General features: G+C 45.4%; 5 protein-coding genes across 5 annotated transcripts; 2 read left to right on the top strand and 3 right to left on the bottom strand.

The window, feature by feature from the left end:
- Positions 1–152: 152 nt before the first annotated feature.
- BGW36DRAFT_364860 (uncharacterized protein) lies at positions 153–1,130 on the top strand (the record flags this gene model as incomplete). The annotated part of the gene is made up of 1 exon (XM_046214599.1): positions 153–1,130. The coding sequence occupies one exon, from the start codon at positions 153–155 to the stop codon at positions 1,128–1,130; it is 978 nt and encodes a 325-aa protein (XP_046066419.1).
- A 1,161-nt stretch (positions 1,131–2,291) lies between these two features.
- On the top strand, positions 2,292–3,801 carry BGW36DRAFT_390267 (uncharacterized protein). Its single transcript, XM_046217456.1, has one exon. The coding sequence runs from the start codon at positions 2,769–2,771 to the stop codon at positions 3,375–3,377; it is 609 nt and encodes a 202-aa protein (XP_046066418.1). The 5' UTR covers positions 2,292–2,768; the 3' UTR covers positions 3,378–3,801.
- Positions 3,802–3,805: 4 nt separating this feature from the next.
- Positions 3,806–4,517, bottom strand: BGW36DRAFT_441005 (uncharacterized protein; the record flags this gene model as incomplete). The annotated part of the gene is made up of 1 exon (XM_046221546.1): positions 3,806–4,517. The coding sequence occupies exon 1, from the start codon at positions 4,457–4,459 to the stop codon at positions 3,806–3,808; it is 654 nt and encodes a 217-aa protein (XP_046066417.1). The 5' UTR covers positions 4,460–4,517.
- Positions 4,518–5,582: 1,065 nt separating this feature from the next.
- BGW36DRAFT_433087 (uncharacterized protein) lies at positions 5,583–6,625 on the bottom strand (the record flags this gene model as incomplete). The annotated part of the gene is made up of 2 exons (XM_046221219.1): positions 5,583–6,215; positions 6,308–6,625. 2 exons carry the CDS (start codon positions 6,623–6,625, stop codon positions 5,583–5,585), a joined length of 951 nt encoding a protein of 316 aa, XP_046066416.1.
- Positions 6,626–11,295: 4,670 nt separating this feature from the next.
- Positions 11,296–13,421, bottom strand: BGW36DRAFT_67618 (uncharacterized protein). Its single transcript, XM_046222510.1, has 5 exons — positions 13,157–13,421; positions 12,660–13,080; positions 11,994–12,606; positions 11,705–11,916; positions 11,296–11,647 (listed from the first exon to the last, which is right to left on the bottom strand). The coding sequence occupies exons 2-5, from the start codon at positions 12,991–12,993 to the stop codon at positions 11,382–11,384; spliced, it is 1,425 nt and encodes a 474-aa protein (XP_046066415.1). The 5' UTR covers positions 12,994–13,080; positions 13,157–13,421; the 3' UTR covers positions 11,296–11,381.
- Positions 13,422–13,913: the final 492 nt, after the last annotated feature.

The raw sequence follows: 13,913 nt of genomic DNA, 5'->3' as shown, positions 1-13,913 counted from the left end.
AACGGACTTAGAGACAGATGTCCACGAGCTGACTACGGCATATTGATATACTAGATAACTAACATCGGGATAGAGAAAAACCAAAGAGCTCCCCTCAAACATCGACAAGTTTACAGCGATAACTGCTATCTATTTTCGAACACCGAGAAAATATGGCCCAGTCACAAAACCCGCCTGGATGGCTGGATATTCACGCTCATTTCCAGCTTCCACAAACTTTAGAAGAAGCCGAAAATAGCGTAAAGCTATTCAACGCTGTGAAATTCATGGTCACGAAGCCACAGGCAGTGATGTGGGATGTGAACGACATTCTCCGATATAACGATTCAGCCAATATTCGTATGCAGATGTTGTCTTATCTTCCCCCAGGACTAGAGAATCTTAAGCGTACGAACGACTATGGAGCTTCCATTGTGGCAAAGTATCCTCACCGATTTGGTCTACTCGCTGCACTACCTACAAACAGCCCAGAGGCATGTCTTGAAGAAATCCACAGAGTCACCACCGATTTTACGATCCCGCCTGACGGGTTCGCCACGTCGACAACTTACGACGGCGTTCCGCTAAGTGACCCCAAATTGGAGCCTGTTTGGAGAGAGCTCAATGCGCGGAAGGCAGTTGTACATATCCATCCTGCTGCCACAGCTCCTCCATCAGGCTCCCTACCGGTTCCGGTCGTTGAGGTTGCATTTTTCACCACTTCCACAGTGGTCGAAATGCTATATCAGGGTGTGTTCAGAAAATTCCCGGACATCAAGTTCGTCCTTGGCCATTGTGGTGCAGCTGTCCCTGTTCTCTATGGTCGATTGCAATTGCTTGGGACTCAAGATTGGGTACCGAATCCAAATCGGATTACGAGAGATGAAATAAAATCTCAGCTTGGCAGCTTGTACGTCGATACGGCAGCGACTGCGAAGACTGGATTGGCGCCGGCGGCCAAGATGTGTGGCGTTGAGAATTGCATTTATGGAGCAGATTGCGGTGTGCCTTGTTCTACAGAGAACACAATGGAGGAAAATAGAATGGATGTCACGGCATTTGAAAAAGAGCAAGGCATTCCCATCAATACAATTGGGAATAATGGATGGAAGCTTTTCCCAGACGCTGCTCGACGAGCATTGGCTGATTGAATTTGATGCACATTGACTAAAATCGGCATTCATTCATTTACAGGGATACAGAACGCGCAGCAGATTTCTATAGCTGAAAATTATATCTCGTTTCTGTCCACACATTGTTAGAATTGCAACTGGCGAGTAAGAAGTGTCTCGGAAATGTTAATGGCCAATAAACACTTAGTTTTTTTTTTTTTTTAAAACAGTCGTGATTGAAGATCACCAACAATCAATCATGCATGGACCAGTAAAAGTCGCATCAATTCCAAGGCATATGGTTCTTCATTACATCAGAATTGTGCCGGTGGAGCAATTTCCATGACGCGTTTCCCCGCATCAGTTTCTATTTTAGTTACCTCGGGTGGGATAACCACAAATAATATACCAACAAAGAAGCAAAATTAGACATGCTGCCGACATTCCCGTGCTAGGCAGAAACATTCCCATTGAAACCTCCACGAATGCATTGCGCACACGGTTTCATGTTTGATAATTCCTTCCCCAATTGCGTGTCATAGCGTCTGAATCGGTGACCATCGAGTGAAACGAACGAAGAATGTGATGCATGAGATGTAAGAGCTGCAGAATTACTCCCAAGTCGTTTGACTCAGCGGGAATGTCGGGCGCAAAATAAGAGCCGGGTCACGGGGTCTTCTTCTGGAAGGCCGCTAGAAAGTTGTGGGGCAGTCATGTTGTGTCTCGGAAGGGCAGCGATCAGCAGCAGTGGTATCACCATACAGCCAATCAGCAGCCGCGAGTCAGCAGGGATGGGGGCCGGATTCCCCAGGCAGAAACAAACTAGCGTCTCGGTCAGACATCAGCTGAAAACTAGAAAAAGTGTAGGAGGTTTTAGGTGCATGTGGGTTATTAATGGGGAGATTATTGAAACCAAGAACATTCTGTGCGCCTGCCGGAAGGGATCGAGGTCGCATTGAGGGATTGGAGGGGCTAGCAATTTCGTAATTGATATTATTGTTATTCATGGGCAGCGCAGGAAAGAGCCATATGACCAGAGGAGGCTCTGCGGGCGTCGGCACGGTATGTCTAGAGTGGCCATCACGCCCATGCCGTTGGAGTTTGGGTATTTAGTCGCTGCCTGCTATCGCTATTGAGGTGTAGTCTCGGCGTAGCTCCGACTGCAGGGTGAGTTGGCACGCGAGGCCGGACCAATGGGCAGCCGCCAAACAGCAGGGCTGGCCCACTTAGCGTGCACCAAGACCCCAAGCGGTGAGATTACGCGAATTGGCGCACTGCTATTGGCTGGAGGCCGCCGGCGAGCTCGTTCCGCGCCCAGCAGAGTGGAAGAGTCACCGACTGTTTTGCGGGCAGAGAATCGCTTCCTGCTTCAGTTCGTCTCGCAGTGATTGGATGCGTCCTGCAGCTTGGCCCTTGTGTGGCCGATAAGAGACGTCTGACGTCGAAGTTCGGGCCACCTTTTTCGCTAGCATCGTCCGACTGAGTCACTTTGCCCCGTCGATCAGTGGTGAGCTTGTAGTAGGGTAGATAAATACGACTTCGACCCCCTCCTCAATTTGTCTCATCTTCCTTTTGCTAATTACACGATTTTGTGCATTGGAGTACAGTTGACCACATTCTTTTGATACTTCTGTACTCTCAGTTTCCAAGCACCAGACAGTAATCCTCGGCAATTGGATGGATATGCCAGACAACCATCCCGTCGAATCGCAATCGCAATTACAGGCAGCAAGTAAACCAGATACCACTACTTGCCCACCAAACCCCCTCGCGCCGGCTTCCACCATCTCTTCATCAAATACTTCATCTACTGCTTCTTCTACGCATCGTCAGCATAAACGCTTCCTCTCGTTTGGGAGTCTCGAAACCTCGTCGGCAAAGTTCATCAACACTATCCGCTCGCACTCACCTCTGCCACGCCCATCAACCCCAGCAGGAGCAAAAGAGCGTCGAAGGCAGTCACCTCCAGCACCCCCACGGCGCTCTCCCACTCCAATGTCTTCATCCACCTCTACCTCACCCGTTCAGACCTCTTCTCCCAGCGAACTGTCGCCTACATCGTCAGTCTTCCCGACACGGCCCGCCCTCTCTCATCACAGCCGTGTCCCTTCTGACGGTTCTGTCGGCTCGTCCGCCCGAACGAGGAGCGATGGCTACAAGCGATACAGCGGCACGCTGAATCACTATGGCCGGCACTCTAATGACTGGCTGTTCGGCGGGTTCAGTGTCCGAGACACTGTCCGGGATGGAATTGAGAAATTGAAGGGCAGTCTTGACCGGGATTGAATCCTGCTCAATCACAATCGTTTCAACCGGCTGGCTGGGCCCTAGCTGTTTTATTTTCTTCGCTCCCGATTGAGTCGGATACGATATATGCAACATTGTTTTTTGTAGCACGGCAACAAGCACGCGACAACGAAATTTGCGCGATGATTGATTCATTGCTTGAAGAACAAGATAGGCGGATTCGATATCTGCTTCCTCAGTTATGATTTATGTCTCGAGCTACGACGCTTATGAGTAGTACTTAATGATTGTTGGTGTGTAATAGCGGAGAATGTATTGTATACCCATTTGACTTATCAATGTGACTGCCGTTAGGCGCATCCTCGCAATAGATGATTTTCTAGGAATCTTATTCAGACCTAGTGAAATAATTCTGTTCAAAGCAATCATATATCATTCAAATCATACATCAGTTACCCATTAAGCTTTCATCCAAAGTAATAGTCCCCCACCACACTCTTTGCACACTCCATGCCATACTCCCCCATATTCCCTAAAACCGCTCGTCTCCATACCCTGTCAACCATTTCGGGCGTGAATTTGCTACACATTTTACTCAGCCAGGGCATGAATGCTGCCACTCTGTCTACTAATGCTGGAATTGCCGTATCCTCCAAACACTTTTTAAACTGCCTCGACGTTTCCGACCCCGACGACTGCTGATTTTGTAGTAGTAACTCTTGCTGTACGGGGCATAGGCTGTGGATATTGTATGTCGCAGCACACGATTCCGCGATATCCGTGACAAGGCGCCCGACATGGAGTAGGTCACTTAGTGGCGTCGGGTATTTTGTGTCTAGAATTGCCATGAAATAGTACACTTCTTCAATGGCGGGCTTAATAATGTGATCGAAGAGATCATCCATGCCATTGCCCTGATGGTATGGTGATGAGGGCTCGGTGATGTGGACGGGACAGTTGCGTCGGCATACATTTCGCTCAAATTCCGCCGGTAATGAGTGTAGTTTCGATACTATTGCATCCCAGATAACCGGGGAACAGCGGGACGATATACCACGGTACGTCCCAGCGACGGTTTTGGAGGAGAGATAGATGATTGTGAGAGGGAGTAACCACTTCATCTCTACTAGGCTCTGCTTCCCAGTGATGTAAATTCGAGATGAGGATCGACACCAAAACACGAGCATAGAAGTTAATACCTGAGGATGTACTAGATGGGAAATAGCCGGGCTTTAATAAGAGATTATTTCACTTGCGAAGTGACTTATTACATGACTGGTCTAGACTCTAGTACTCTTGGCAAGGTTCGAATCTTGCTCAAGGGAATTCTCCTCTCAACTAGAAATGTCTTCTGAAGGATGTGAATCTTGACAAAATTCAGGATTTGCCGCATTTTTCACAGGCACCACGTTGTTATTCTAGTGGATTTGGCGCGAAACAGGGTTAGATTCTCGGGTTTGAATTGTATAGGCGCGCCGGTATGCAAGGGATGCACTGGTTTATTGACACTCGAGTCGTGTCTGGACTAAAGAATGTTAGCTGCCCTGAATTTTGAATTTATTAGTTGTGGTAGAAAATTTGGATCGTGGGCTATTCTAGCGTAAGATTAATTAACCGTTTTATTTGGGACCAGGATATTGTTGATCAATGGAGCAGAATCGTCCCAAATGGGAAATTCCAGAGGGGGGGTAAGGTTAGCCCCAAAGGTTGAAAAGAAATGAGACCTCCGAGCCACACGGCGCATCTTGCAGCAAGGGGGGTTCCTGCTATTACAAAGACTCAACAAATTTTAATCTAATTAATTATCAGCTCGAAAGAATAGGAAGACTTTACTGTTTTGTAGGTCCATGATCTAGGCATCTCAGCTGGGCACTCTACATTCTCAGATACACGTGTGGACCCATATCTGGTGTGGAGAAACTGACCCCCTGCAACTCAGTTTCAGTAGTAAAATCAACATTATTTGATGCCTGTGAAGCGTTCTCTCGTCAAATTATACCCTAGATTACCAGCCATTTGATTGTTTGTCACGAAAGAAGAGATTTTTGAAATGTGCTCTGTTCCTGCCTCAATATACGAGAGGCCTGAAAGAATGGTCCCATGCCATCGTTCAGTGGCATATCAGCATATACGAGTAGAATAAATAGCATTTGAGTGAATCTAAATCTCGCGGGACAGGAAGTAGCATTGTAATTCATTCTTGGAGTGACAACTTTATGTCCGCAAGAGGAAACAGCTTTAGCATCAAATGGTGCGTGTAGGTGGCCACTGTTCACTGCTAGGAATGTAATCCCTCCAGGGCCCGGATGCACGACTATTGTAAGGTTTTCTAGCCTCGCTGAATATGGTGTAAAAGTGGCCTGTGAGTACCATCATTTGCCTGACCTTAGGCTTGGTTTTGGGATAAAGGATCGCCAGCTTTCTGTCCAACATTTCGGGGTTGCGTAACAGGCCGCCACGAAATTTCTCCCACTGATCGACGATCCGATTGAAACAGGCACAATACTTGTCGTGGCGATACTGTGCCTTAAAGAGATGGCGAACGACCAGATCTCTGTCAGGTGGATACCGAAGTATTAACTGCGTTCCCTTTTCTAGATCTTTTGGAGTCCAGCCATCTAAATAGACCGGATACACTCCTTTGACGTGCTCAAATGACTTTATGACTTCCAAAAGGGCCTCATCTCTCGTTGGGTTGATTATATTATCGGGTAGTATATCCAGATAGTCGCTTAACACGAGGTGTTGAATCTTGCGTCGTTCTTCTAGACTCAAGCTATCCAACATTGCCTGGTAGGACAATTGCACTTTAGGGTTCAGTGGATCCCTCCAACTAGGCGCTTTTAGGTATAAATAATCTCGTTCGAAGTTGAACCACTGCCATACATGTGAATGATGTAAGATACTGGTGTGATTAAAGTCGCGCAGCAAAAATGGGACTTTTTTTTACATTATTAAAGGGCACTTACAGTCTGGGGACAGGCTTGCCCAGTCCCAAACGATCGCTGATAATACTTGGAGGTTACCTCAAAAGACTCTCGACACGCGGTTAATGCCCCCGGAAGTTGACAATAAGATCTAAACCCCCATTTTGGAGCAACCTGTTGAGCTGGACTATTTTCGTAGCGTGGGATCGAAAGCTGCTTTGGTTCAAGAAGAACCAAGCGGGGTAATATTGATATGGTCGCCTGTTCCCATATTTGCAATCGTAGTTCGGTCGGCAGCAGGCTAAATAGAGTAAACGATTGGGCTTCACCGTTTTTAGAAGACTCTTTGCTGCTAGCCATAATGTGAATGCATTTTCTTCGTATTCTCTGAAACGTTACCTCCATGAAGTCAGCCGTGCAGGCTCCTAATTACTAAATATATAACAAAATTGATCGCTTAACTAATCATAGCCAGACTCTTGTTGGAATAGTCGTTGTTGCGGGGTATTACTATCTCCTTTTAGTTCTTCAGCGGTCTTGTTTCGTCCCCCCCCACACACCATTTTAGCCAAACTATCTCTCTACTTGGTTGAGGCTGCGTGTATTGATGTGATACGAAACATTCAGCTTACAATTTCGTGAGGAAAAGAGACTGGAAGAACTACGATTTTTTTCTAAATTCTACATTCGTTTGGTATAGTAAGTGTTGGTTATTGCAAAAGCCAACACAGAAAGGCAACCACGGCAAGTCGGATGCAATTTGCGCCGCGAAATGTCCACAGTACATGAAGGCCTAGCACCAGTTTTGTCCTAGTGCAAACCTGTCAAATAGCATGGTTAGACTATGCAAGGACAAATCGCTCTTGACTTGACTATTTAGTGCCAGAGCCCATAAGATAAATGTGACAGAAAGAAAAATTTAGATTATAACCCCTAGTTATTGAGATGTATGAGGGCTTGGACTAGCAATTCGTCTGCTTGATTTTCGGTCATATATAACTGACTGGGAAATGACCCGGATGACAACACCTTGAGGTAACCATTGATATCAACGAGACGATATAACAAAATTTCCAAGCTTGGAATTCCAGGGAAACAAGATGGTACGGAGTCAGGTAATGCGTGATTTTTGGATTCAAGTAGTTGTGGATTATCACGAGAGCATCCACAGTGGAGGGAAAGGAGAGCTCTGGTGATGCTTGATACCGTTGCAGGCATGTTGTTAAATTGCTACATAGAGGTTAGTCGTGTTTTCGTAGCAGCTGTCTCATAGTCTTATACCTTGAAACGAAGCTGTTTGAAGTTGCTGAATAATGTCCTTGAAGCTACGATCAACAGATAAAGATTTTTCATATATCAGATGAGCGTTTTGGATAGGAGTCCTCCCTGTTTGCTGCAGAACTGGCGGTATGCTGCTCTGCAATGAAGAGGTCTGGCAAGTGGCTGCTGTTATGGGCATTTATTTCACTCATGAAAAGCTGAGCACTTTGTCATTACGGTTCCCTGAACCGTGAGCTTTGAAAGACCCAACTCTGGTAAGTTATAGGAAGGCTATTGATATTTAAGATGCCCTTTGTCTGCAATAGTTCTGCGAAGGTGGAATTAGGAACATGTAAAATGCTGAAATTGTGAGAGCGTTAAAAGTATACTTGAAAACTGGACGTAGAATCTTCAGGGCACATACTAGTGAAGCCTCATTCGACATAGGAATTAATATATTCACGCTCTACCAACCCTATCCATTACAGTACTTGCCGGTTTCCATTGCAGCCTCATTTGGTGGAGGCTGTCTACAAGCTAAAATTCTGCCGTTGAATTTTCAATGTGCGGCTTTCTTCCTTATAGAGAATTAGCAAGAAGAGGATATCAGCGTATATTATACAACTGGCTTACAGTTATAGACATGTATGGAATTAAAAATATCCCATTGAAAAAGCTCAATGGTTTTTTAACGAGATATTCACCAGTATTGGTCCCGACTCAACGTCGCCAGGTCTGTCAACATCACCGTCATCATTGTCACTGCCCTTGTCCCACATAGAGCTCTTTATCGAATGAGACCGTAGACCTTGTTGTGTCCTAGTATTCGTCCGATGCGTTCGTTTAAATATCGACAGGGGTACGTTTTGCATTATAGCGAAGGAATTTTCAATCCATGTTGGAGAAGATTTTCAAGATTGCGGTGGGTACGGTAGCAGTGAATTGGCGTGTCTAATGGTAGGTCCGCGAGAAAATTTTTTTTCACGCGATTCTTTACAGCTTCGTCAGAAACAACGCTTTCGTGACCATGACATTTTCAGGATAGGACGATTTGTCATTTCCTTGGCGAGCCCTTCTGTGTGCGTGGTCGCACTGTAGTGTAATTGGGGTTGGATTTCAAATGTCTTTTCTATCAATTGTAGGGTCCTGTTGAACCTGCCGAACCCATTTTTGTAGGGGCCCGTTGTTCATTCATCGGAGGTATCCTTATTCGTTGCGTGGTCTTTGAATGGTCGTATTGCCTTACGGAACTAGGTTGGTATTCAAACCAAATCTATTTTTCCGTAAGGAATTAGCCCCATTAAATTTGCCGGGACCATTCTTTTGCTTTTTGAAGTACACCGTCTGCCTGTCGCCTTCTACTTGACAAGTTGGTTAGATTCTTCCTGTTGCATAGCTTGAGATAGGTCCAGTGGCCGATGAATCAAAATCTGCTTGAAAGTCGCCTCAACAGGGTCAGTGTCAATAGAGAGCATTCTCCTTGGCAGAATTGACCGTAAGGCATTAACAACCTCCTGAAAGCTCGAAATCGGGGTTTCGCAAAGCAAAATATATTTTTGCCCTTGATCCAATATAGGACTGAGTCAGGGACATCGCTAGGTGCGAGGAATATCTGCAGTCGATTTTTGATGTCTATAACTCTCTGAAACACGTTGCTCTTTGTAGACCTCGAGGGATTCATTCATCTCAGACACCTCTACCTCTTGGGCCTGCAAAATTTGAACATACTGATCCGGAAACTCTAGTAGTTTAACCAAAGTGGGTTCCAGTTTGCTGAGGATAGAAGTGTATTTCAAGAGTGACCGAGGCTGGAAGAATGAACTCCATTAACCCTTGATGCCTATATGGGTTTTCTGCAAAAACCGGAGCATCCCAGCTCCCACAATCAACTTGTCATGAGTGGCTTGATGTCTGCAATCCGGGAAAAGGCGGGAGTGGCCGTCAGGAGGAGGTTTTATCCGCCTCAGCAACACCGATGAGGCGATTTAGTCGGTCGATATCAGCGAACCAAAGCCAGGCTCTTGTAGGTGGAGCGAGACAAGCCCCCATAACAACTTTCGTTTAATATTCATAGCCAAATAGACCGTCTTGTATCCCTTGCTGCCAACAGTATTTGTATCTCCAATTCTGTTAGATGCAAAATTGAATGAGATGATGCTTTTCAGAATACATACCTTTGCAGTAGGTCAACATCCCGTCGGGAATAGTAGCCGAGATGCACTTTTGCTGGAGAGCATGCTTTGGGTTATTCGGTATTCTAACGAACGAATGGGCAACAGTGGTAATCACTATGATCCCTTGTGAGACTTCTGGTCTGGGATTGAACCATCATTGCACACGATGTCTGATACCATTTTATGTCAGTGTCGAGCTTGATATTGAAATTCGTACACCATATACGCCAGATACTACTTACTTGCTTTTGTCTTTCGTCGGAACAAACTTGAAATACTATCCTCCCCAAATTCACTTAAATATAATAAGCGTGGGGATATAGAAGGTGATAACCAAGGCATCCCAGCTGGCGAAGGTTAGAGATAAAAGCAGCTAACACTGTCTCTTACCCAGCCTCTCGAAGAGATGATCATTGATATGAAATAGAAACTCTCTTCCTCACTTGGACTGTGTAGATGATGGCTGAGCTCATAACTTTTGCTTCACCTACTACTTGACAAATTATGGGTAGAAAATCTTTCTGCAGAGGAAGTTGGAAGTAAGGATATATGGTCATGTTTGATCAAACACGTGCTCTTGATTCTTCCAGCTCGGATTTGGCGGTAACTCCTCTTAGGAATATAAGAACAAAGAAAAGGTCAGGGATGTGATTGCCCACATGCAGTAGCATTGTCTAGAAAATTTTTGATGATGCCGCACAAACGCTGCTGGACCCATACAGGGCGGTACCTGCGGTCGACCGGGATCATTACCGCTGTAATTACTTGTTCATGCTTTCCATCTCCACAAGTGTGTAACATTGTCTGTAGGGAGTTTTGCACGGTTTCAATATAGGAAAATGCGGTGTCCCGGGGACCGCCTTGCAAACGCTGGACCACCGCTGTACTGTACAACGTTGCTGCAACGTTTTCAGCTTGAAACATTTTCTCAATAGTTGTACATGCCCAACATCTGGAAAAGTACCCTTCTATGAAACGCTTCCAAATTTGGCAGCGTTTCCTATAGTGAAATGTATCAACGGGATGTAAAGTGACAATTACAAGTTCCGTACCATTGGAAATTTTGAATCGTTTAACTATCCAAATTATTTACAAAACATAAAAGTTACGTTTCTAAAACCTGGACGTTGTAGCAATGGTTTTTACAATCCCGCATCTACCTGTATTGTTTTTTTTTTAAATCTAGATATTCGCCGCTACTCGTATATAGCGAGGAATTGTTAGTAGGGCGGCGCTGCCACATGTGGTCAGCGAGGCTGTCCAGGTTGCCAGAATAGGAAATATTTCATTTTTGTAACCGCCCTGAGGCCTCTTGTCGCCACAGGCAGGCAAGCTATCCAATCAAGCCTAGTCACACTTATCGTCGTCCTAACCAGGATGGTGCTTCGTAGAATCCTGTCCATATGATTCGAGAGGCTAGACTTTTCTTTGTCGGCGCCGGGCCTTGGAGGGTCAATCATTGTGAACTCGTTCCTAGTAGAATCCGAGGGCTTGAGACGGCTTAGCATCATAGCCAGCTGGAGTCAAAATAAGATCAAGCGCTTGGGAGTGCAATATGTAACCTTTATTGACGATATAAATATGTTACTGACGACAGTCAATAATAGTTGTAGTTAAGCAACATTTGAACAGTATTTGTGCTCTTAACACCAGCAAACACCATTAAACTGTGTGGTATAAAATCATACTTTATGACTTCCCGACTGCAAACGGGAAAAGACACCCGCAGCGTCATACTTCTTCTGAATATCTTTTAGCTTTTGTCTGTTTTCTGTCCCATATCCAGCATAGACATCCGTGTCTCCATCAGCGTAGTTTTTGTATTGGAACGGGAGGTGCAAGCCCATCTCTTTCCCCAGTGCTTTTGCACGAGACATGACTTTCTGTGCGACAGTTTTAATCTTAACGTCGTCCGCCGGATCCGTGTATGTTATCGTGATGCTGAATACTGTATGGCAAGTTACTAATGCGGACCATAGGAATCCAGTTAGACACTGAGACATACAGAATAATGGTCCATCTTCTGCTTTAATACCCATCGGATTTCCTCCTTTGTTGTCGGATAACAGGATGTCATCTTTGGTGATCAGCTGATTGTTAGTGCTTGGCTGACAGTTGGGTATGTTCTTAATCTCATGAGTCTCTTCCAAGAAAATGTCAAATAATTTTGAAATCAGGTCTGCGTTTACTTTGAATGTTGTCGTGTCCCAATGGGCTCTTTTTTTTCAATTAATTAGCCTTGTTTAGTTGCCAAGAAGGTAGCATAGCGAAAATGGGAAATGCAGGACACGTACCGGTAGATCGGTGGGGTGTAGCTATCCATCTCTTTGGTAAAATCCGACATAGTCCTTAGCTTTACTGTAGAGTAAAATGTTTTCAGTGCTGTCATATTTTCCAATGCCTGCGGCTTCTCGACTGGCTCGAGATATGCAAAACTGCCCCCAAGGCCGATCATTCGTACCTCTGGCATCCAGCAGAAGAAAGTCAATATGTGGGCATTTGTATCTGTCTGTTGAGACATTCCGACAAAGTAGTTGATGAAATCATTGGAGTGAACGCATTTTCCAATAAGGCATAACCCTTGATGAAAAATTTTTCCCATTATGTTAGTCGCTGACCGCAGGGTCCATTGAAATGGCTCATGTAGATTCAATGCCGCACGGCGTGAGGCAAGGTCGGAAATCGCAACAACCTCTGTGCCCGCCCAAATCAGGCCCTGCGGAAATGTTTCCAAGTCGAAGCGAGTCACAATGCCAAAGTTCCCGCCGCCTCCTCGAAGTGCCCAGAACAGATCAGGATGGCTATCAGCATTAACATTCGCAATAATGCCATCTGACAAAACGACTTCAAAATTTCGGACGTTGTTCACGGCCCAGCCGTACTTTCTATTATGCAAGGAGAGTCCTCCTGTGTGACAAAATTTAGAAGTTGTGGATGGCATCAGAACGATGTTCAATTACCTCCAAGTAGAAATCCGCTAATCCCAACCGATGCTACGCGACCGCCAGCAACGGCCAATCCGTGCCTTTCGAGTATCGAATAGACATCAATCCATCTATTTCCAGATCCGACGGATACGGTAAGTTTGTCTTCAGAAAGTTCGACAGTATTAAGGTTTCGTAAATCAAATACGAGCCCATCTTGAACATTCGAAGCACCAGCATAGGGTGTATGGCCGCCGCTTTTCACGGCAAATGGACATTCCTCGTCTTTGACAATGGTAATTGCCCGGGCTATTTGTTGTGCCGTTTCGAGAGCTGCTACGCAAATAGGGCGAAGTTCTTGCTGTTGCATACTATAGTAGCCCCTGCTGAACTCGTCAGGTAGTGCTCCATAGTATACATTTTGTTGACCGAGAGCTTGTTGTATTAAAACACACTACTTTCGTCAGCAGCCGTTGTTATTATTATGAGCCGTAAATACGAATATCATTGGATCGACAACCAATCTAACTTACGGCCCTTTCGCAATTGATGGTTGAACTGTTCACGGCAGCATAAATCGTCGGCTGCTGTAGCGAAAACAACGCTTGCTCCTGCCCAGCGACATGGACACTAGCCAGTAGCAACGATAGTAGCAGCCTATGGGTCCAGGGCAGCGAGAATAGCATTGTCAAGGCAGTTCTGCGTTAACGTTGCGGCCAGAAGAGGGTAATATGAACCATCCGAGAATGGTTGAACAAAAATGGTCCGCATTCTCTAGGATACTTAGGTCGTTTTAAGCGTCTTACAGTACGTACACACTTGGGTCTCGAGTCAGGCCACCGTCTCCACTTTCATACTAGCTAGATATTTAGCATCTTTAGCGCACTTTTCACTGCCATCGCTATGAGTGACCCTCACCGCCCTCAGGCGGTTTTATTATACTAGTACGGAGTGCTTGACGTGGAGGCCAATGTCTGATATTCAAAGCTTCTGTATGAATTCAAATTCATGGAAGAGTATTATGTCCTTTCTTTGAAAGGCAAAGAGTAAGACTAGCGTTTCGATTTTATAGTGCTAAAATCACCTACTACGTAGCTTCCGATTAGGACTAGCGCCGGCAGAATTTCTACCGCACGTGACCAAATATGGTCTAAGGTTCCCGAGATAACTCGATCTATTTTTAGCCCGCAACACTAAAGTTAAGATACATTCACAGTTAGTTGTATGATAGTGAGCTTTCCACACGAATTCAATCGATTAGAACATTCAATTCAAGTTCATCGTCAAAGG

The sequence above is a fragment of the Talaromyces proteolyticus genome, assembly GCF_021365285.1.
Source record: "Talaromyces proteolyticus strain PMI_201 chromosome Unknown BGW36scaffold_14, whole genome shotgun sequence".
Taxonomy (NCBI): Eukaryota; Fungi; Ascomycota; class Eurotiomycetes; order Eurotiales; family Trichocomaceae; genus Talaromyces; species Talaromyces proteolyticus.
The sequence above is the reverse complement of the archived record's forward strand: the minus strand, read 5'-3'. Positions and strand labels throughout refer to the sequence as shown.